General features: G+C 36.4%; 1 protein-coding gene across 48 annotated transcripts in view; it reads left to right on the forward strand.

The window, feature by feature from the left end:
- The window catches only part of Rims2 (regulating synaptic membrane exocytosis 2), a 518,293-nt gene that overhangs the window by 182,837 nt on the left and 311,440 nt on the right, over positions 1-24,016 (forward strand). For 3 of the 48 annotated variants that reach the window (XM_063257741.1, XM_063257735.1, XM_063257734.1), the window contains exon 1: positions 21,026-21,656. The exons of 30 other annotated variants lie outside the window; for them this stretch is intronic. In XM_063257741.1, coding sequence (XP_063113811.1) covers positions 21,535-21,656 — 122 coding nt within the window. In that variant the 5' untranslated portion in view covers positions 21,026-21,534. Of the gene's footprint in view, positions 1-21,017; positions 21,657-24,016 lie in introns of those variants that run through there. 15 more of the 48 variants (XM_063257738.1, XM_063257762.1, XM_063257737.1 and 12 more) reach the window with 12 other exon arrangements.

Genomic DNA, 24,016 nt, shown 5'->3' on the forward strand with positions numbered 1-24,016 from the left:
GTAGTTTGAAGGAGTTTATGCAGATTTGTTAAAACTCCAACAAATTTTAATAAAGTAATTTTAAAGACAGAAGATATGGTATGGTATCAGAATAGGAGGGAAGCAGGTTTGTGTGGCATGGAGGCTCTTGGATTCTCAGTGTGTCCTCTTCCACTCTCATCTGATTCCAGGTTGGCTCCCAAGTACAGTGAGTTGTGCTAATCCGCGCTCTCTGCAGGACCCCTCCAGTTTGGTTTTCCCCCTTACTAAGAATGTATCTTTGTATAACATCTCATCTCACTTTGTTCATGAATGTGTTTTAAATTAGGTAAATGACAGGTATTTTAGTTCTTATATTATAAAAGTTTATTTCTGTAGGAATATCGGTTTATTGTTGTAGACTTCTGCATTACTCTCCTTGTATAAAGAATAACGGCCTCCTCCTCTGCCTTTTAAACTTGTCAGTATGTCACCTGACACGACAAAAGAGACTTTCCAGATGCGATTATGGTGGTAAACTTTGACACAGGAAGATGATCCTAGATTATCCATGTGGGCCCAGTCAAAGCGCATGAATTGAAAAGTGGAGAATCTTTCCTGACTGAGTAAAAGAGGGAAGATAGAGGAAAGAGGAGAAATTCAAAGCAGGAGGTCTTCACTGGCCATTGTTAAATTTGAAGGTAGAGGAAAGGGGCAGTGAAGCACAGACATTGGCAGCCTCTAACAGCCGGGAATCATCTTAAATTCATGCCCAGCAAAAAATTGGGAACCTTGGTCCTACAGTTGCAAGGAGTTGAATTCTACCAGCAGCCTTACAAGAGAGTAATGAATTCTTCCCTAGAACCTCCAAAAGCAGTTTAACTGATGCTTTGATTATAGTCCTGTGAGACTTCACCAGACTTCAGACAGTATAGAACTGTAAGACACTGTGTTTAGCTTATAAACTTGTGGCAGTTTATTATAACAACAAAGAAAATCAATACATGCTTTATTGTATTTATTTGATGCACACTAATGAGAGATGATCCAGGCCATGTCAGAAGTCCTCACAGAACAATGAGTCACTGAATATACTTGCTCATATCTCCTCATGACCTAAGCAAGACTATCTGTAGTCTGTGCTGGAAATGTAATCCACATGATACAGAGTGTGCACACTTGACTGTTTGCTCAAGAATGACTGCTCATCCTCTGGTTGCAGTGCTCAGGATTTTTGATTCCTCATCTTGCTAGTACTTGATATTATTGAAAGTTTCTCTTTTTGTCACTATAGTAGGTGTGAATATTTTTATTTTAATTAGCAGTTTTTGTTTTTTTTTTTAAATTTTATTTAAGGAGAAAAGAAAAAAAAAGCAGGGAAAGGGTACAAGTTATACAGATTTACAGAAAAAAAATGAAGAGTAGGAAATCACTAGTTAATGGATTACATATTGTCATCTTAGAAATAATTGTTCAAGTCACAAAATTAAAGCTTGTAAAGTGGACATTCCATCAATGATACTGCAAACAGTTCTGTTCATTGATCCAATAAAACTCTGTGATATCATTTTCTATCTTATACACTTAAATATAGATGCAGTTATATAGTTTGGAGCACTTTCTTTTCCTCTCTTTTGTACCATGACCATTACACATTTTGGGTTTCATTGCTCCCTCGGTTCTTATTACTTTTTTGGAAGAGAGTAAAACCAAATGTGACATAACAGAACAGAATCTGTCAAGTCAAAAGGGTGGACATTATAGATAATGTAAAAACATAATACAAGGTGATCAACAATGGTTACCATAATGCCTCCTGCTATCTCTAATAGAATTGCCTATATCATTAGTTATAATACAATTGAACAAAACAGTAAAGAATAAAACTGACAAAACCAAAACATTGGAGACATTGTAGGTCTTCAAAAGTAGATAAAAGTCAACAAGAATGGGCGTCATAATGCATCTCATTATCTTCACAGCTGATGCCTAAACTTTTGAACCTGATACTATCCAGCAAAACAGAATAGGGGAACATCAGTTAAAAACCAGATGGTGAGAGTAATACAGGGCTTTAAATCAAGGTAATGAAAAGTCAAAGTGGGTTACTATAATATATCCTGCTATTTTTTTTCTTTAATTAAAAGGATAAAGATAAAAAAGTAAATAATGGAGTGGAGATTGAGATAAAAGAGGGTATAACAACGAAACAGCGCAGATCAAAACATAACCATTTAAGCGGAATAGTGTTTCACCACCAGATAATCCTAACCTAAAAGTAGTTACCATATTGTTTCTTTCTTTGAAATCCTTGAGTACAACTTCATATACTGTAGCATTAAGTATATCAAAACAATGTAAAACCATTCAAGAGAATGACAGCATTACAGAGTATTTAGAATCGACTAACAGAAAATGAACAATGGTTTCTGTATAATCTCCTTGTCTTTAAAAGGTTTTTGCTTATACTATCATACATAATAAAATCCAATAAGATACAGCCTATTTAGACCATTGGAGACAGAAGGACGTAAGCTAGATGAAACTTCAAAACAAGATGATACTAAATCAGTATTACCTATTAAGATGTCATTTTCTCCAAAATAGCTGTTCCTATCATCCAATCTTCTCTGCCTCATTTCTGTTAAGCTCTTTTTCTGTCAGTAGCTGTCAGTTTGTCTTCTTCATTTTGTTCTCTGCTCCATTCGCTGTGGCCTCTCTGCCATTATTTCTGGATTCTTTGTATTTTTCTTTATTTAGAATATCCTGCAATACTCTCTGTAGAGTTGAATTGGTGGTTGCAAATTCCCCCAGTTCCTCTTTATCCTGGAAGCACCTTGTTTTTCCATCAATTTCCAGGGACAGTTGTGCAGGATATCTCAATCTTGGCTGGAGATTATTATCTTTCAATGCTTGAATTATTTCCCCCCACGCTCTTCGTGATTTGATGGTTTGTGCAGAGAAATCTGCTGTAATTCTGATGGGTGTTCCCTTGTAAGTGGTCTGTTTCTTGTCTCTTACAGCTTTTAATATTCTGTTCTTGTATTGAATTTCTGGAATTTTTATTATTATATGCCTGGGTGTTGCTCTGTTTGGGTTGTAGGTAGCTGGGGTCCTGTATGCCTCATACATCTGAGTATCTTTACCCTTTGCTAAATTAGGAAAATTCTCCTGGATTATTTCTGTGAGTAGCTTTTGTAGTTCACTTGTTTGTGTCCCTACTTCTTCTTTTATGTTCTTAATCCTTAAGTTATGGATCCTCTTATCATCTTCTTGTCTTTGTATTATTGCTGTTTGTTTCTTTGTTATTTTTAAGAAGTTTTTCATTTCATTCTCCCATATTACAAGTCTGCCCTCCAGTTCAGATAGTCTGTCCTTAGTTTCTTTCAAGCTGTTATGCCAGTCTTCTATAGACTTCTTAGTATCTTGGTAGTCCCTTTGAACCTGCTTCACGTATTCTATGCTTTCTCTGTTTTCTCCATCCAACAATTCTCCCCTTTTTTTCTGTTCTTCCATTCCACCACCTGTTTTTTCTTGGGTGGTACTTAGCATTTCTCTAACTATTCTGCATACTTCTAGCTTCAGGTCATTGATAACTTCATTCCTGAATTGGTCTATGAGGCTCTCTATATGGTGCCTTATGTGTATTGGTGCGGTGTCTGCTATTGCCTGTTTCTCAGAATTGGGGGCCGAGGAGCCTTTCTTGTTGCTGCCTCTTCCCATTCTGCCTCTTCTTCTCTGTTCCTTATATATGAAAGCTTATATAAGAGGCCCAGCTTCTCTCCCAGTCAGCCACAGCCTGATCGAATTGCGCCAGCTAGGTGTTCCCGCTCACCACTGCGCACCAGGGAGTTACGGAACAGGCAGCCTACGCGTCTCCCCTCCCGGCCACCGTCAGGCTCTGGGATCTGGGTTGGGACAGCCTACCAGGTCTGCTGGCAGCGTCACGCAGGCCAGGCACTTTTCACCAATCCCATCCGAGAGGGGGATGTGTGGCAGGAGTCGCCACCGTGCCCTGCTCCCGCAGGACTGCTCGGGCCCAGAAAGTCCTCTGCTGGAGTCAAACTGTGGTAGAGTGTCAGTTTCTCTCACTCACTCACCTCACCACAAGTCAGTGCACGCCTCCCTGCCGTTCGCAGATTGCCGTTCTCAGAGCTTCTGCGCGTCTCTCTCCTTGCCGAGCCGCTGTAGAGGCAGCCAGCCGCCGCGCGGCGGGAAACCCAAATCGCGGCTTACAATGGCGCGGTTCTAGCCTCCACACCGAGTCTTTTCGGTTCCTGTTTTAGCACCAGGACTGCATTCCAAGTTGGCTTCTCTCAGCTCAGTTCGTTCCTGAGTCAGCAGAGCATATCTCCACCTGCTTATGTCTCCTTAGTCTGCACCATTCCTGGCTTCTGAGCCGAGTCTTTCAGAGAGCCTCCGGTAGTTGCTGTTATCTGTCCGCCATGTTCTCCCGGAAGTCTAATTAGCAGTTTTTAGGTCATAGAGAACCCATTTTCCCTATGTTTACATAGTAGCTCTTTGAGTTACCATTTTGTGAGTTGTTTGCATCATTTGTCCAATTAAAAAAAATTATGTCCCTGTTGTTTTTGTTTGTTCTTTGTTGAGCAAATATCCTTATTTTGTTATAGTAATATTTATTACTTTAACTTTGTAATTTGTGATCTTGTAGTCATGATTAACAAGTCAATTCTGACTGAAAATTCCTAGAATTACACTTTTGTATTTTCTATCAACTTTATAGTTTTATACTTTTTATATATGTATTAAATCCATTCAGAATTTACTTATTTATAAGATAAAGTATGAATCCTAATTGATTTTCCATATGCTGTACTAAGGCATTGTTCTCAGCAGCAGCAGATATCAAACAGCGCGTCCTTAGATCACTGGTACTTGGTGTTACCGTTGTTCATAACATGTCCCTCTACACATCGCACTGGGTCATTCTGAGCTTTCTGTTTTGCTCTGTTGTCTGTTGCCTACTGTGTGACTTTACCACACGTTGTAGCTTTTCTTCTTGTCTTTCGACTTGCTTGGATTTTCTATGGGCTGACTGTATTACCCATGACAGATAACGTTATTTCTTTCTTTTCAGTGAATACCGTCATTGATTTTGTTACTAGAGGAATGCTGGCCCCATGAGTTAGGAAGCAGGCTCTGTCTCCAGTTTTCTGCAGAGAGTTTTACATGCAAATTTTATTATTTCTCTTTACATGTTTGGTAGGATTTGCCTGTGATTGTCCCGACTTGCGGGTAAGTCAACGGAGACCCTAGTGGGGGAGTGGGGATTTAGGAGAGACAAGAGACGCGAAGAATGGAGAAAAGACAGTGCTCTGATCAAGTCTCGTTTATTCAGAGAAGGAGTAGTGAATATATAGGGTATTGGGGAAAGAGGGAGTTGGGTTCTGACACGTCAGCAGGTAACTTAGCAACAGTGGGAAGTTCTAGCAAGACCGGAGGTTATAGGGTAATTCCAGTCTCCCGAGTGCGGGCTCATGAGCATGATCCCTGCATGGGTCGAACCACAAGGGCATGTGATAGGCTAGGTGAGGAGAGATGGAAACTTAACTACCAAAGAGAAACTTAACATTAAGATGGCTGTTGTCTTATTAATACAGGATAACGGCCAATTGCAGGGTTTCCCACATGTGATGACATTTGACTTTGGAATTTTCCAAGTTTTTTAAACTGTGAATTTAATTTCTCCAATGGATATGGAGCTATTCAGGTAACTTATTTATTCTTGAAGGTTTGGACACATTTACAGCCTAGTTTTATGAGCCATAGTGGCTATCTTCATTCTGGAGATGTTTCACTAATCATTCTTTCTTTGCCTTTTAAAACATCGAGGGCAGATGTTTTGATAGACTGCTTTCCATGTTCCAAACTGTTGTGTAGTTTAGAGTGCATTTCATTCTAATTTCTGTTCACCTTTGTGTCTGCCAGTGCCTACAGGCTAACTTGAGTGATCATTCCCTGCATCTGGTTGGAGTTGGTTTCTTTTTACTTTTTATTTGGAGACATTCAGTTAGTTATTTTCTTCTGCCTTATAAAAGTTTTACTTTTTAGTTCACTGTCCATTTTTTCTTTGTTCTTCACCTTAAAAGTCTAGCAAAGATATGATCCACTTCCCTTTAGAGTGTGACCTGACCAATTGGTTCACTTTTGAAATACTTGCTTTTGATTTGTGCCCCCACTGTTTCAAGCCAATACCCATTCTTGCAGTCAGTGACATTTAATTGAGGGCAACTACTTATTTCTTGCTATTTCAGTGTATATAAATTAATTTTTAACAAGTTTTTTGAGTCTGTATGTTCATTTGTAAAATATAATTTTTATGCATTAAGTAGTAAAATTAGAAGCAAAGAAAAGCTAAAAGACATTAAAATGGAAATGTTTTAACCTATAGTGATGGTTTGTTAGTGAACAGCACATTTTCTTAAATTGTTGCTGAGAAAATTGTGAATTAATACAAAGAGACCATGTCTGAGACTAATTCATTCTGACAGTAATGTGTGTCTTGGTTTACTTAAGTCTCTCATGCATTAAAAATATAAAATTAATGAATTTTTTGTAACTCATTCTTAACAGATATTTACATATATCCTCCTATATTCCTTTTCTGCAGATATGGTACAGGTAAATTGGCGGTAGAAGTGAGTCTGCACAGTAAGCTGTGGGGTATGTTGTCTGTAGTTGAGCTTTGATGGCAATACGAGTGCCATAACTAACCTTTAGTACCTCCCATCCACTTCTCTGAAAACTCGGGGGCAGTTTTTTTTTTTTTTTTTTTTTTTATTTAAGAGGAAAAAAAAAGAAAAACACAAAACAAACCAAAGCGGCGTAAGGGTACACGCAATACAGAACTACAAAACAAAACAAAAAACATAACAGTAAGAAATTACCTGCTAGTAGATTACACACTATTTTCTTGAAAATAATTCCTCAAATCACAGTATCAAAGAACACAAGGTGGACATTCAAACAGGGAGACTGCAAACAGCTGTGTTCAATGTTCCAAAAACATTGATAAAGTCAGCTATTTAACACCCCCAAACACACTTGCTGTTATATCCGTTAGAGCTCTTTTTCTTTTTTTTTTTTTTTTCCCTCTCTTTTTTACAACAAAATTTACACATCTTGGATTTTATTACTCCTTAGTGCTTATTACTTTCTTTGGGGGGGGGGGAGAATACAGTCAAATATGGCAAAACAAAGCTGTCAGTCAATACCAAGGATAGACATAGCACATGGTGTAGAACAGAGTACAAGTTTATCAACAATGGTTATCAACGTTGTCCCTTGTTTCCTTAAAAAGAATTGTCTATCTTATTAGATATTATAAAGTTGGACAAAACAGTAGAGAACAAGACCAATAAAACTTAGGCACTGTAAACATTACAGGACTTCCAAAGAAGACAATAGTCAAACCAGAATGGGTATCTTAGTGAATCTTATTGTCTTCAAAGTAGTTGCCTATGTCTTCAAACTTGATACTATCATATAGAATGGAACAGAGTCTAATCAGTCAAAACAAGATCGTGGGAGTACTACAGGACTTCAAAACAAGTTAATAGGAAATCAAAAAGAGTTACTATTTATATATCCTAATTTTTTTGAATTTTTTCTTTAATTAAGACAAACATAAGAAATGACTAAATAAATTTTTTTTGAAACAATAAGGGGGAGATTGAGATAAAACAGGACATAACAATATAACAATAGAGGTCACAGCATGACTGTTTCAACAACCTAGTACTTCACCACCTTATAACCTGACTTAATAGTAGTTACCATAGTGTCTTTTTCCTTGAAATATTTGGGTAAAACTTCATATACTCTAGCTTCAAATATTTTCATATCAAGAAGCCCAGAATAAAGCCTTTCTAATTAATGAGTGAAAACTTTATAAGGCTTCAAGGCCACCTAATGGGGAATCATGATTACCACATATTTTTATATATTTGAATCATTATTTACATTAGGGAAACTATTCGGTATTCACACATGCGAGATTGATTTATTTCACTAATGAGTATGGTCTCAAGCTGCGCCCATTTATTGATAAATATCTCAATGTGATCCTTCTTTATAGCTGAATAATACTCCATTGTATAGAAATACCACAACTTTTTTTTATCCATTCCTCAGTTGATGGGCACTTGGGTTGTTTCCAAGATCTGGCGATTACAAATTGTGCTGCTATAAACATAGGTGCACATATATCACTGTGGTATGATGCTTTCAGTTCTTCTGGGAATATGCCTAGAAGTGGAATAGCTGGAATAAATGGGATTTCCAGTCCCAACTTTTTGAGAAATCTCCAGACAGATCTCCACAAAGGCTGTACCAGTCTACACTCCCACCAGCAGTGCAGGAGAGTTCCTTTTTCAGGAGCAGTTTTGATGTGGGTCAACTGTGACGTTGGTAAACACTACAAAATTGGGTTGCCATACTGAAGTGGGGCGAGAGTAGGGGCTGGTGAATGTAGAAATGTTGATTTAGACCTTTTAATAAAACAAATAAAGTGGTAATAAATGAAATTGGTTGGAGGTGTAATAGTTCTTCTGTTTCCTTCACTGGCTATTTTCCTTTCTTAGCTCTGTGCTAAGATGGACCCAGGATGAATCAGTTAGGAAACACTCTGAGAAGGTCTGCAGGGCCAAAGGTCAGCTGCAGGGCCAAAGGTCAGCTGCAGGGCCAAAGGTCAGCTGCAGGGCCAAAGGTCCCCCTGGCCTGAAATTGAAGGAGTTAGGGTTAGGGTTAGGGTTTACAAGCCCTTCGGGGGCCCACAAAAGTCTGGCCACCTCCCTCGAATTTAAAAAAAAAAGTGAGTCAGAGCCCAAACTTTACAGATAGAGGTATGTGTTCTTGTTTCATATCTTTAACTAAGAATTAAGATGTCTAAATGTATCAGTCCATAACATGATTTCTCCGTCATGAAGATTTTTGTATTCATTAACCTTGGAGCGTAAACACTCATTTTCTGCCTGCCTGCTTTTTACTCTAGATACAGTCCTTTCTCTAACTGTATAGAGCCTACATATTTTCATTTATTTAAGGATGTAGCTCCTACAGTTCTATGAAATACAGTATGTTATTAAGGGAGAAATTAAATTTAAACATTTGTAAAAATAATTATATTACTACCAATTTCCAAGCAAAAACATATGAAGGGATGAATGGTTTGAACGATTCCATAGTTCAAACTTTCATCTTATATTGGGGGCTTGAATATTGCTTATTTATTTTAAAATAGTAGTATTACTTGCAGAAAGTAAGTTTTTTAGCATATGTTAAATGTAAGAGACAGCTTACAGAGAGTGGTGGTTCTTAAACTTTTGGAGTGGGCCTCGTTAGTCTTTATGTAAGACTGTGCCAGCCTGGAGAGAGATTCTTTGCTGGCGTTGAGGAAGTAGACTGCCTGGTGCAAAAAACCCATGAGGGGCAGTGGCTGCTTTGGCAGCTTCCAGAAGACTAGTAGCACTGTTTGACTGTCAGCAAGGCAGGAGGAGCCTCTGGCCTAGAGCCACAGGAACTGAATCCTGCCAGCAGTCTTGTGAGCTTAGAAGAAGATTCTGGATTCTAGAAAGCAACATGAGCCAGCACACTGCCTTGCTTCAATGTGATGTGACCCAGCAGAGGGGCCATTTAAGTCTTGCCTGGACCTTAGACTTTCAGATAAATAGAGGTTTTTTTTTTTTTTGGTACTGGGGATCAAACTCATGATCATATGCTTGCCAGGCAGGCGCTTACACTGCTGAGCTAAACCCCCAGCTCCCTGAGGCGTACTTTTTAAAGCCTTTAAATTGTAGCAGTTCATTTTGCAACAACAGAAAACTAATATATAACATATTTTTAAAAAAGCAAATGGAAAAATTTTTATGAGAAGCCGGCACTATTCTACATTTTTCTTCAATATTTGATTTAGTTCAAGACAACTCCTTTATTCAGCATCTGGAGATATTATATGTAATTTAGCTTCTGGAAAAAGGTACTAAATCTCACCTAAGACTGTGAGTCTAAAAAGCAAATAAGCAGTTTGACCCTGCAGATTCTCCAAAACCCACTGGGGTCATAGGATTACACTTTTGAGAAGTGCTAGATTTGACATTAAATTTTTAGTAGTATCCTGCTTCACTACAAATAGACCGTTTGCTTTTATATCTAGTATTATATATGGTAATGCAAACTATATCAGACTCTCAGTTTCCTTTTTTACTTTTCATTTGATGTCTGCTTTTGTCCTGGAGTTTATGTATGTGGTTATTTTCTCTCCTCCTTGTGGTAAGCAAATGCAAAAGTCCTTGCTGACTCTAGTCTTGGGAGGAGCATAGGTAGGGGTATGTGTAAGATGTAGTAATTAGGGCAGGGGTGTCATTGAGATGCTCCTGGTGTGTTTCAAGGGTGACATTTACCTGTAGTCATTGAGAGACTGAATTTAAAATTCAGGAGGAAATTTTAAACAGTGTTCTTCATTTGTAGGAAATTATAAAATTTGTTTTACTTAAAAATTACATGTATCTACTTTTATGTATGTAATGTATGTTGTCTTTATATGTATATAATATTTACTAATGGTGCAGGTGCTTTTTGTCTTACGTATTTTAGTTTTAGTTTTGTGTGGTTTCTGTATCCCTGAAGAGTCCTGGAGCATGAATTAGCTCCATGTAGCTCAAGGTGGCTCATTCCACGAGTTGTTCTTGCTGTAAGATTTAGGATGCAATGAGTGCCTGAAAACATTGAAGTAGAATCATGTAGTTCTTTGGTGATGTGTGACTATGGTGTGTTTGTCATACTAAAAGCAAAAAAAAAAAAAGTCATATAGAGAGACCGTATTGTGATTACCTGTAATAAACTATTTTTTTTCTGTAATGTATACCTGAAACTTGACACAGTTAAAGGCGTTAAAGTCTGATTTGGAACTCTGTCTGGAAAGAAGGTCTTTCAAGGTTTGTTTGAAGGTTATTTGTAGAATAGTTTCAGTGTGCTTAGCTAATCACACAGTGCTTGAAGTGGAAAATTAAACTTTGGAGTGTTCTCTGCCTTCCTCCGGATCAACCCCTTCCTTCCATCATTTCGTTTCATTTTTCTTTCTTTTAATATAGTTCCACCTAATTATTTTTGTCTGCTTATTAGGTTTTACTTTTCGACTTACTTTCTCTCAGTATTTTCATGTTTTTACTGACCTTTCTATTTATCCAATCTTTAAACCACTTGTTTTCCTTTTCTGTGTGGAAGACTCGATTTGTGTTGAGAGAGCAGGGTTAGCAGACTTTGGTTCTACTTCCCAGAAAAAGTTTATCCCAGTTTTGTACAATCAAGAGAGGCAAACTGCAGAGGATAGAGGATAGGGAATCAGAATGGCTGTGATGCCAGAGCACTGCTTTTCACTCTGTGAGGTGTGTCTGGAATCCACTTACACAGGTGGTTTGACATAGATAAAAGTTCTGAGGTGTGGTTTAAAAATCCCTGTGTGGAAAATGGTAAGGAAAGGGTTTCTTCTGATTGATTTTGCTTAGTAAGAATTAAACATGAGGATTGGGAACATTATGGAAATTTGATTTTCACCCTTGAAGTGTTTCTGCCCTTTTAAAAACATTTTTAATCTGTGCTGCAGTGTTCTAGTCTCTCAGAAAATATGAAATTTGGGAGTTATGTTTAGGCAAGGCTTAACTTTGTCTTTTTATTTGTATTTTTACATTATCTTTTTCTTTTTAAATTCTGGGGCTAATGAAAAGGGTCAGCACATGTCTAATGAGAGCGCTGTAAGAAGCTCTGCTAGAGAGAAGTATGGTCGTGCTGCGTAAGGAGCACTGGATTACGATCAGGGAGTGGGGTGTCAGTCTAGCTCTGCCGCCAGCCTTTCAGACCAAGAAACCTTGCGGGGAACGAGGTCTCTCACTCCTTTTTTGTAAAATGATGTCACAGGATGTCCTTGTAGGGTTAAAATCATGGGGGAAACGTTTTATTTACGTTTGTTTGTGTGGTCATGTTGCTATGTGGAGAACATGTTGTGGGGACCAAGACTGAGGCAGAGGCTCCTCCTAAGAGGTGAGACACCTCACCGTGTAAGCTGTCTGCCAGGTCAGATGTTTAGCATGAATTGGACTGGTAAAGAGACTGAAAATACTGATGGATTTGTGTTCCATTTTTAAGGTACAGTTGGTGGAACCTTCTGATAGTTGGGTCATGTGTGGTGGACAGTTAAGGACAATTCTCAGATAAGTCATGGTATTGTTCTAAGATATGAAAAATGTGGGAGGAACAGGTTCTGGATGAAAAAATCAGGAATTCTGTTTGGCCATGTTATGCCCTCTGACTTTCATTTGAGGTTGTCAAATTGTCAAATGTGTACTGAGCCATAAGTTTTATGGAAATATTAAGGGTAAAAATACCACTGTGGGGTGTAACTTACCTAGGGAGAGCTGTACCTGAAAGAGTAGGAGAGTTCCACAATGCAACCACAGGGGGAGGTCAGAGATCTAGACGGGGTGGAGGAGCTAGCTCAGGCGCTGGGAAAAGATTGCCACTGAGTAAGAGAAAAATTAGAAGACTGTGTTGCAGGAATGCATAATAAAGCAGAATAGTAAAAAGTAAGAGCCATGGAAAGCACAGCATTAGTGTCAGATGTCACAGAGAAATCACATTAAGAAAAGAGTGGAGACTTGTTTGTTGAATTGGGCAAGACATTTGTCATTGCTGGGAGCAATGTCTGTAGTTTAGAGATAGAAACTTCGTAAATACTGCTCAAAAAGTGAATGCAAATCAGAAAGTGAATATAATAAGTGCGTATAGCCTCTTCAAGAAATTTTACTGTGAGAGGACCAGAAAAATGAGAGTTCCTAGAGAGGAACATAGGCTCACGCGAGGTTCTTTTATGATAGAAATAATAGTAATACACTTATGGTGACTTGATTTACTCTTACAGTGATGATTTCTAGTTTATCATCACTAGTATCACCAGAGCCAAAGAACTTCCAAAATAGATTCAGTAATAAGTAAATTAGAAATTTTACAAAGGAGCTGGTAAGAAAAAGAATTAAGTTAGATGGGAAATTGATAGCCTAGGTCATTGTTAGATTATACTTTATTTTCCGTTTTCAAATTTGGTGCTTAATCAACTTCACTCATAAGTAGCTGGGACCTGTGATTAATTCTGATCTCTGTTAGGTAAATTGTGTTTTTCAAGTTGATACAGTTGAATTGAAATACTTAAGTTTCCATGAGTTTATCTGTAGATGGTTGTTGGTTTGGTTGAGGAAAGGTTAAATATTTTGTTATTTACCTTTACCAGGGGGAAAAGGAACTGATGAACAATGATAAGAAGATATCTGTCCTCAGACCATGTTCCGGGTGAGTCAGGGCCTGTGAATGAAGTTAGGTGAGAAGTACTATTTTTAGGAGAATTTTTCTAAAGCATAGGGTTAAAACAGCAGTTCTTCAGGATGACAATATTTACTGAGAGTTGGCTGTATCATTCTTAACATCTTTTATTGCCTTTGAGGCCTTCCTAGTCCCTGGGTTTCCTCCTGCTTTGGTGGTTGCTGTTCGGTTTCCTTCACTACCGTACCTTTACCTGCTGATGTGGTATATAAATTAGCTCCTTGGTGCTCTTCTTTATCTTTTTATTATTTGGAAATTTTTATGTGGGTGATTTCATCTGTTCGCATAGTTGAAGTCTTTCCGTGTATTATGCTGATGCTTCATGAGGTGGTACTTTCAGTTGAGAACTTTCTTCTGAACTCCTGAGTGACGGATCTGATTGCTTTACATATCTGTCTTGCATATACTTCCACATCAACAGCTCATCATCATCCCCTGCCTTCTTCCTCAGCCTGCTCCATCAGCATTCTGTCTCAGCAGATTTTAAGACTACCTGCTTGGTCACCTCCGAGAGAAATCTGAGCCCTATCTTTGACCTTCATGCACTACTTCCCACCCCTTTGGCTAATTGCTAAGTCCTGTTTACTGTTTACGTTCTATCAGTCTTCTCCTTATTATGATCACTAATCCAGTCAGTTAATGTCTTGCTTGGACAGCTGTATGAGCTTTCCAATTTCCATAACTGCATTCATACTTTATGAGGTAATATTTTGGTGTATTCATGGTTTTATTTTCTCTTTTGTGTTTCTTGTTAACTCCTAGGTCTCCATTCTAACCACTAGATCTTGATATACCTTATTGACTCAAAAGGAAGTTGTTGCATTAAAACATAGAACTTTTCATGGAATAAGTTAAAAATCAAAACACTCAGCAATTTTCAATGTCTTGAAGGATGTGTCTCCTGTTTCCTCTTCAGCAACTTGCTTTGTTCTGGTATTGAACTTCATTGACTCTTATATTATGCCACAGTTGCTGTCATCTCTTGAGCTTTGTATATGCAGTATCCCCTGTCTTTAATATTCCCTTATTACCCTCATAGCTTGGCTGGGTTCCTTGGTTCTCATATTAAATAGTACTTGCACATATTAATGTCCTCTTAAATATCACTTTTCCCTACTATACATCAAAACTTCTTTAAGGAGTAGGATAATGTCTTCTCATACTGTTTCCTGTTCCCCCTGCCTTATTCTGATTTCTTCTCTCCTTTGTTATTTCACTGTTTTGTTGTACTTTTTTGTGAGCCTGTTAGTGGTTAGGAAAGTTGGGAAGTGCCTTTGAGATTACAGTAGTTTTTTTTTTTTTTTTATCCGTATCGGGGATCGAACTCACGACCGCCTGCTTGCAAGGCAGGTGCTTATGCTGCTGAGCTAAATCCCCAGCCCCAAGACTACAGTAGTTCTTAATAAATACTTGTTGACTGAATGTAATGAATTTTGGACAGAGCTTTGTTCTCTCAATACCCACATAAGACACAGAACTTTGAATTGATATTTACCACTTTTGGCTAGGAACTGGAATTCAGGCTGAGGACACGAGTTAATGGTGAGGCTCTGTCTTCTGATGGCTTTGTGATCGGCACATGCCACTGAAGAAGACCTAGGACTACAAGAGCTAGAGATGTGAGGGCCACAACAGCATGCGTGGATGCTTGCAATGTGTAGAAGGTCAATTGACAGGAATGTGGAGCCCTACTAAACACAGGTGGGGCAACGATCAGGAAACTGTGAGACTTCATCTGATTCAGTCCCTATTGTAACTATAGCATGATAGGTGAAAGATATTATTGATTCAGCAAAAACATTCTGAAGGAAAATTATAAATCAACAATCGTGTGTTCTGTGTAACTCAATCTTCCATTACACAAATTGCTAAAGTTTTATGCTTTAATACATTTAAGAACAGCAAGGTAGAGCTTGTAGCAATTTCTGGAGTCCTCTCCATAAAACTAGTTCTAACATATTGACTCCTCAGTAGCTCTCCAAAGATTTCTGCATATATTGAAATAGAAAAAAGGTATTAGAATCACCTTTATTTAATATTTTTTCTAAACTGAGTCTCCTTAGAAGCAGTTGTAGAAGATCTAAATGTTTTCCTGGGCTCTGTTGACAGACCAAGAAGACAGGTGGGGAAGATAGAATGAAAGGAAGAAGGTAGGCAGTGGAAAACGCTTACAACAGGTCAGTCCCAGCACAGTGTCTCCAGTTCCCTCAGCCGGTAGCAGGTTGTCGGTTATATTTGCTGCGTATTTAGTTCAATTTATTATATAGCTGGCAAGGGAAGATTGTATTGTAATTTGTAGGAATATATTACAGTCAAAGCAAAGTACTCTAAGTTTTAACTTTATTGTTACAGTTTTATATGGGTAACTTTTTCTTCCTAGAGTCTAATTGATATTCTTTACAAAAACATTTTATTGTATTTATTTAAGGTCATGATGTATGACATGATCTTTTGATTAGACGTATAATAGTAAAAAGGTGTTTAGTGTCAAGTCAAATAACATGTCCTGGAGTTTTATGCTTGTTTGTTTTTTGTTTTTGTGGGACCTGGAATCGAACTCAGGACCTTGCCAGGCAGGTGCTGCACTGCTAAATCATATCTGGGTCATCCTGGCTTTTTAAATCTTCCAAGTCACTTTTTATGAAAGCTGATGTCAAAACTCCAACAAGTTTTTGTATTAAGGAATGAGGTAGACTTGGGAGAAAAGACCTCCCTTTCTCCCTGGTTTGTAATATAGTGGGAATTGCATGAAAGAAAGCAGTCACGTTTGGGAAATTGGAGGCCTGTGGTATTGTACAGTATTTTGTTTCCACATTTCACTGTAGTACACTTGTGCCAAAGATCTTCATCTGTGGTAGCTTTCTTTATGCTTCTTTTTCTTTACCAAATAAGGGATACACATATTTTGGGTTACAAGTCCCCTGTGACATTATTAGGTACAAAACAGGCTTCAACTTGAGAAATACTATAAATTTTATTTTCATCAGAGAAATTTGGTGGATCACCAAATTTACAAAGCTAATGACATACATATTTTAAATTTTTTAAATTTTTTGATTTTTATAAGAAGTTTTGTCAATAGAAATATACTAGTCATTTTTTAGAGTTATAATATGCTTAATTCAGGGGTGTTTTCCTTTCATCTTTGAATGTATTGGATCATTCATCTTAAATTGGTGCATTGGCTGTTACCTTTATTGAATGCTTTTCTCTTGCTTCCTTTTGTTAGGAATTCCATTATCTGTCTAATTTACTTGCTTTCATCTCTTAAGTGGATGACTCTGTGATTCTTGCCTTAGGGAAATATTTCTAGCAGATGATATTGCAGAACATACAAAAATAGCATTTTTCAAAATATTTCTCTGGACCTCTTTTTATAACCTTAACCTCAGGTTTTTTGTTTTGTTTATTTTGTCTGTGTTTTTGATTTTGTTTTATTTTTTTGAGATAGGATCTCACTATAATTTAGGCTGGCCGTGACTGAGATCACTGTGTAGCCCAGGGGAGTCTTGAACTTGCCGTGATCTTCCTGCTTCTGCCCTCTGAGGGCTGGGATGACAGACATGTGTCATCCTCTGGTTTTTATATTCAGACGTTTCAGGCAGTCACTGAAGAAGATAAGCACCCAGGAGAGAAGATGCAGCTGTTTCAGTTACCTATCTACACTATATACAAAATATCTGAATACAGTTACTGGTTTTAAGAGGCTGAAATAATCTTCTAGCATTTCAAGATTTTGTTATGGATTTCACATACATGGTGTGTTATATGCTTTTCATGAATTTTTAGCTTTGTTTAGATATGTTTAGTATTTGCATATATATTTTGTATCCTTAAAAGTTAAAACTGAACCCAAACATCTTTAAGAAACTACCAAATCTAAATATGTCATGAGTGATTGTGCCTTATCAGATGGATGGTTTATATTGATATTTCGAGGGGCATAATCCCCCTTTTGATTTTTTTCATTTAATTTTTGGGTTTATGTTAATTTTCTTAAGACATTTAACTAATAGCCAGTGGGCTTTTGTCAATGGAGACTCTTGAACAAGTTTAAGAGCTTGTGTTTCACATATTTTGGAAGACAATGTTAAGTCAAGGCTGTTTTTTTTTTTTTTTTTCTTATTTGGATGTTTCATAGTACAAACTAAGCAATGTGAATTATTACAGAATTTTAGGAATTTATTGATAAAGGAGAGCATTGCTAATGGCCACTTATATCCCTAAGGATGAGAAAACTAATGTTTTGCATTTTGTTTAGTTGACCATTGGTAAGCAAAAGTTCATAGGCCAGTATCGTACTTAATATGCATTGTGTCAGGATGGCCTTATGATTGTAGTGTTCTCCATATGTACTCTCAGATTTGGGCTTTTCTTTTGGCTAGTACATTAAAATACAATAGAAAAAAATCTTATGGTGGTCACACCCCGAGATAATCAATATTATATTATTGTAGACTTCTCTCAGAGTTTGAACATTTTTGATAATTTTTTATACATATTATTAAAGTTTCTTTTATATGTCTCAAGAGTTTCTTAACACCTTTTTGGTCAAAAATCTTATTGGGACTATTATTTCCAGTGAGATGCTAAATATTCTGATAGGCAGCCATAGAGAAAACAGTGCAGTACTACTATTGTACTATTAATAAGAGTTAACGCCTCTTTGCTGGACTTCTTATGGATGTAGTTGATGCTGGAAAGGATTCCTTGTTTATCTTAAGTTTCCTGGAAAACCATTGCATCCCATCACCATCAGATGAGTAGAAGTTCTAGAGACTTGTGCAGAGAAATTGTATAAATATTTGTTGGATAAATACATGTGGTAAATAAAAGATACCTGAATGCAGTTGTTAGAATTTAGTTCTCAGTTATTTGATTCCTTAAGCAGTAAGGACCTTAGAGCTTGTAAAATGCATTTATACACATTACATGTTTAATACTTGTAATTATTACTCTATAAGACGATACACCTAATTTTACATTTGAAAAAAATGTAATACTAGCTCAGGTAATTCTGAGCTAGTATAGCTACTTAGGGTTGAAATTAGGACTTACACATAGGCCGTTTGACTCTAGATATTATGCTAGGTATTTTCTGTTTATAGAACTCTTTAATATTTGTTACTTGTTAACCTGTATAATCTAGAAAATATAAAGCAAATATTATCCACAAACATTTTTTAATACTCAGGATATTATATTATATGTTGTGATAGACTAGATTTAGCCAGCGAACTACCAATCAACCATCCAACCAACTGACCAACCAAATACAGAAATGAGAACAAAATTAAGCCCTGAGGTGATTTTCTTTTTTGCCTATGAATATATGAACTAAAATTAAAATCCACTTTTTGATAAAATCCACTTTTTGACATTCATTTATTAAAAAAAGTTCATTGAATACCTACCATATATTAGTCACTGTACTAGATGAGTGAAACAGAATGAGGACTTAATCTCATGGAATTGCAAGTGAGACACTTTGAGCATTTTTGTCAAGTAGATCGATAGTTATACTTTCCAGTGTCTGCGAGGAATGTAAGTGCAGGGTATAATGAAACTGCATGAGAGAGGCCCGGATCTGGGCTTGAGAAAGTCTTCCCTTGACATCTGCACTTCAACAATGTGTCAGGACAGGTCAGAGACAGTAATGGGGAGGGAGGGTGGAAAACACCAGTTAGGGGCATTGAGGACCTCAGGGAAAGCTGATCAAGAGGATGAACATGATATAAAAGAGCTGAAAAACAAGTCTCTAAGGAAGGCAGTTCATGTATTGTGGCCTGTTTGAAAGGAGTCATTATTAAAGCCCATTCCAGTGATATTTTTAATGCGTAGGTCATTTTCAAAACTCTTTCTATGACCTTGCCTTCAGGTTCAGTTTTGAAACACAAAAGAACACTTTTTTTTAAACGACAAAGAGTGCTTTGTTGTATAATTACCTTAATTAATAGAGCTGGTTCAGAAGGACTTTCAATTATTTGTAAAATTTAAATTGACCCAAAAAGGAATATATGATCTCAGCGCGAAGTGTGAAAATTTGAAATCCTATTTTGCTGTTGTTTTGGGATGTTTTTGTTTGTTTCTTTTTTTGCTGTTTTTTTCTCTTTAAAGTAAAAAAATTTTAGAAATATGTATGGTTTCATTTGTAGAGATTAAACCTTTGTAAATGTGAAATATCAGCATATGATCAGAGGTTTAAGAATTTGAAACACTGAATTCCTTTTTTGAGTTAAATGGAAGAAACACACTGAAAATTACTTTTGAGTTAAAAAATTCTAGGTGTTTGTTCTAACTGAAATATCCTAGACTAGGCCACTAGTAGACGGTTCTTCTTTTCAGTTGTGGAGATTCGTCTGTTTCCAGGAGCTATCCATTTTGCATACGTGTGTATGCGCAAGCGACTGTGTACATATATGTAGAGAAGTAGAATGAAAGGGAAAGAAAAATAGAAAACTGAGTCCAAAGCAAAGACCTTCACCCCATATATCCCATATTTTATGTACTCGGTAGCCTTTAATCTTTTCAAGCTTCAGATTTTCACTTATAAAATGGTAGTAATATTTTCTGGATATTAAAAAATTTAGACGTGTTTTATAAACTAAAAAGTTTGGGATGTTTATATGTGCGTGTGTGTTCTTGACAAATACATTGGCGTGCACCTGTAATATCTGGGATAATAATAAGTAACAGCTGAGATAGAGGCCACTTTAGTTCAAACTCATAATTGAATATTTTAATTTAAAAGGAAACAAAGAATTGTTTAATATTTATACTACTATATGTTTATATTGTATTCTTTTATGCCATGTTTTTCGTGTCAGAATTCACTAGTTTTTAAAACAGAGTCTTTAAGTTTGTATGCATTGACAGTGACATGCATGTGAGGAGGACCCAGAGGGAGATCCAGAGGGTGAGATCCAGAGGGTAAGCACTGAGGCAGAACATGGCCAGCAAGGCCAAATCTGTTAAAGAAATGTCAAGGGTTAGGTGCAATTAAAGGTCGGTAAAAATATTTGGCATCTTTATGTGTGAGTTGAGACTTAAAGTTTGATTTACACATACGCCTTAGAAATCTTAAACAGAGGTGGATTCCCTTTGGTATAGAACAGCCTAAGTTTTTATCTGCAGCATATTTGTTCCTGAGAGTGGATGAGAACATGGGGGGTACTCCACTGTTGAGGCCTTCAGGACATAGTCTTTTCTAAAACTGCCAGGACTGCCATTATTGAAATATATTAACAAAATTTGTTGAGGTTTCAATGACCCTGGCTATGTGTGGGGTTGTTTTGATTTGTAGGATAGTTTTTACTTAATACGTGCGGTTTAGGTGAATTTTAATTGATAGTGTGTAATATTTTCTATAATTAAATGACCAACCATGTAGGTACTATATATGGCCTTTAGAAAAGGGCATTGTTTTTCTCTTTAAAAAATAAGTGGAGACTAAAAATTAAATAAATCCAAATGACCAATGTATGGCTTTCCAAAAGCACCTCACTTTAGACGTATGGCATTACAAATATGGATGACAGGAAACCTGTAGTCTGGCATTTTTTTTTATTGCTTTGTGACATCAAAAGGGGAGGATATCTAAAAAGCACTTATTTTTAAAGTGTTCTGGTCCACTGCAGTGGCTTGCACACTGAAGAGATACACTGTTGCTAGACTTACTCATTTTTGAGAGAAAAAGGACTGGGGGAATGCAGAATTTCTCTTTCTCTCACCCAGTATCAGCACTGAGAAGATACCTTGTTCCCATTTTTATTACTTCTGAGGTTTTACTGCTGACAGCCACATGTGCTGAAACTCCTGACGACAGCATCTATTCATTGCGTGTGTTTAATAGGCTTAGAGAAATATGAGTAGACTACATGAGAGCAGCTCGGCTTCACACTTCAGCTGGGAATGCCCAAAAAGCTTACTGCTGCTTAGAATTCTTGCTACAGTCAGGAGAAAGCCGAAAGCTGCACGAGTAGTGAGTCTTCTACGACTGAATTAGAGGAATAATGACTGTACAATTAGCTATCAACCTCTGCTCGTTTAAGCACAGTTTTCACAGAGCTCAGAAGAAATATGGAACTTGATTGGCATGTTTTTATTTGATGGTGTCTGCAAATACATGACTTTAAAGACAGGTGGTAAGGAAAAATAAGAGAAGGAAAAAAAAATAAAGGAAAGAAAATGCAATTTGAGACATTGCGCCAGGTCTGCAATTCTGTTTTATCTCATTTTCATGGGGTTTTTTCATCCCCACCAAATATTTTACAAAATGAGCTTTTTGGACAAACGCTGAACAATGCAAGGTGAGTACAGCTAAATTATATTTTCTTTTAATATTCTTACTGTCAACATAACAATCTTGTATTTATATGAAGTTGTTTTATATTGAAATGCTGTTAGTATTATAAGGACGTTGTCTTTTAATCATAAGTGCAAAATTTTATTTGGTGCTTCTAATTCTGTTCAAAGAAGGAAAATAAGCCTCCCCCTCTTCAAAGCAGAAAAAGCACCTAAATTTAAGAAGATTGACCTCAGAAACAATACAGATGCAGACTGTTTCATTATTTCTTTTCCTAATAATAAGATTATTAATTTAAAATACTTGCTGTTTTCTTTGTAATCATAGCAGTGACTACACTGCATGTATAAGGATGGGGCTATGTAATCATACGTGTTTTGTTGGAAATTGTGAATTAGCAGTCATGCATGCTCTTGTAAAACATGCGGAAGATGATTTCTAGATCTAAGGCATTTCTCTGTGCAGGGTAGATCAATAATCACCTTTAAACAGTCTGTACTGTGGAATAGCTAGAATTGCTTTGAATTAGATTGGCTAGCCGGGGCAGATTCTTTGTTACAAATTCCTATTGCTTTTTCAACCTGATCCTTTTTTTGTGTGTTGAAGGCTGTTAAATTATGAACCTGTGTTCTAGATGGTTTCTCTGGCTTACATTAAAAGAGATATTTTATTAAAGAAAGGCTAGAAAATGCAGTTTTATCCCCTGGTTCTTCCTTTATTTATCTGGTTTTTGAGAATTTCTCATACATGTAGTATAAAAAGACCATCTTTTAACTAATTTTATGTGGGGAAGACTGAGAAAAGAATTCTGTGAACATGGCTAGTGCACTGAAATCTGGATATTGATGGGGAACTAATAGTGCTTAGAATATTGAATGGTTTTGTTGATCTCTTCCTTTTCGGATCTCTGCACAATGTGAGGCAGCCTATTTCAGAGATTAAAGAAGCTGTTACACAATATGTATCTTAATTTAGCAAGTGAGAAGGAGGCTTTTGTAGTTTATTGGTTTTTAGAATATTTGCTGATGATAAATATACTTATAATCTTTTCTTTGAATATGGAATAGCATGTCTAGTTTTTATAAAATTATACTTGTGTTCTTCAGTGCACTTCTATGAAACTAATTTGTTTTTTATGTTTGATTTTCAGACTAATTTAAAATACATAACTGTAGATCAGATATGATATTCTAAAATGAGCTATTTGTATTTTAAGATGCTTTCTTTTTATTTAGTAATATATTATTTTACTAATATATGATAAAAGTAACATGTATTGCATTTTAATTTTAAATAAAAGAGGCAGTATGAGTTTCTAAAAATTTCCATGACTTAAAGCTATCAGAGTTTTAGAATTTGTAGTCATAGTTCGTAATTCTTTTTCCTATTTTATTTCATGTCTTTTTTTTAATTGCCAAGAATATATGTGCTTAAAAGTATTTACATTTGGCCTAGCTGTACATTATTTACAGAAATTGTGCTAACAGGACAGTAAGAAACTGAGCTTGAAGTAAAAGTAATTTTAAGATAAGAAAGTACTTATTTTTAGGGAGGGTTGTGTACATTCCTGTCACTATGCTTTAGCTTTGGCTCCAAGTTTACTGTGTATTGACATGTTTTTAATTTCAGTGCTCTCATTAAAACCTGGAATTTTTATTATGCAATTAAATGTTAACTTGCAAAGTTTCTAGCTGTTCCACAAGACCAATCTTGTTTAACCTACTTGATTATAGCCTAAAATTATCAGTGCATATCAATTGATCATTAAAGAATTCTGCTTTAAGAAAGAATTTCTTGTCTTTATGTACACTTAACTTCTTGTCTTAAAAATTTATAGTATAATTTTGCAAGTAGATCTACTGATCTTCAGAAGTAATCAACTATTTCACTGACATTTGAGATCAGCCAAATTTTGAAAGTATGAAAAATAAGTGTATGAACTTCATTTAATGCTTTCACATATTTTATTTTATTTTTTGTGTGTGTTTGGTCAAATATAAGAGTCTTTTAAAATGTTTATTCTGCTTCGATTCCTTAAATAAATACAGATGCCTAAACATTAACATGTATGTAACCTAAGAATTCATTCTTGAAGAAAATACCACAGAAGTATGACCTGAGTTTCACATCAGTAGGTGTGATCTTATGACTTCAGGTCCTCCCGCCTTTCCCAAGAAAGAACCTTGTAACTTACTGTACTGGACAGTAATGGTTTTGACATTTTAAGCATCAATTGTGTAACTCTTACTTCTGGAAAGAACAGTTTTGTTTGTTGTTACATGTTGTTGATAGTTTGGATTAGTTGACATAAATATGCAGTAGTTGTATTATGATACTAAGTACAATATTTAAATTGATAGAAAA

This window comes from Cavia porcellus, unplaced genomic scaffold (assembly GCF_034190915.1).
Source record: "Cavia porcellus strain 051 isolate PalLab524CR breed Dunkin Hartley unplaced genomic scaffold, mCavPor4.1 scaffold_10, whole genome shotgun sequence".
In the NCBI taxonomy this organism is placed as follows: domain Eukaryota; kingdom Metazoa; phylum Chordata; class Mammalia; order Rodentia; family Caviidae; genus Cavia; species Cavia porcellus.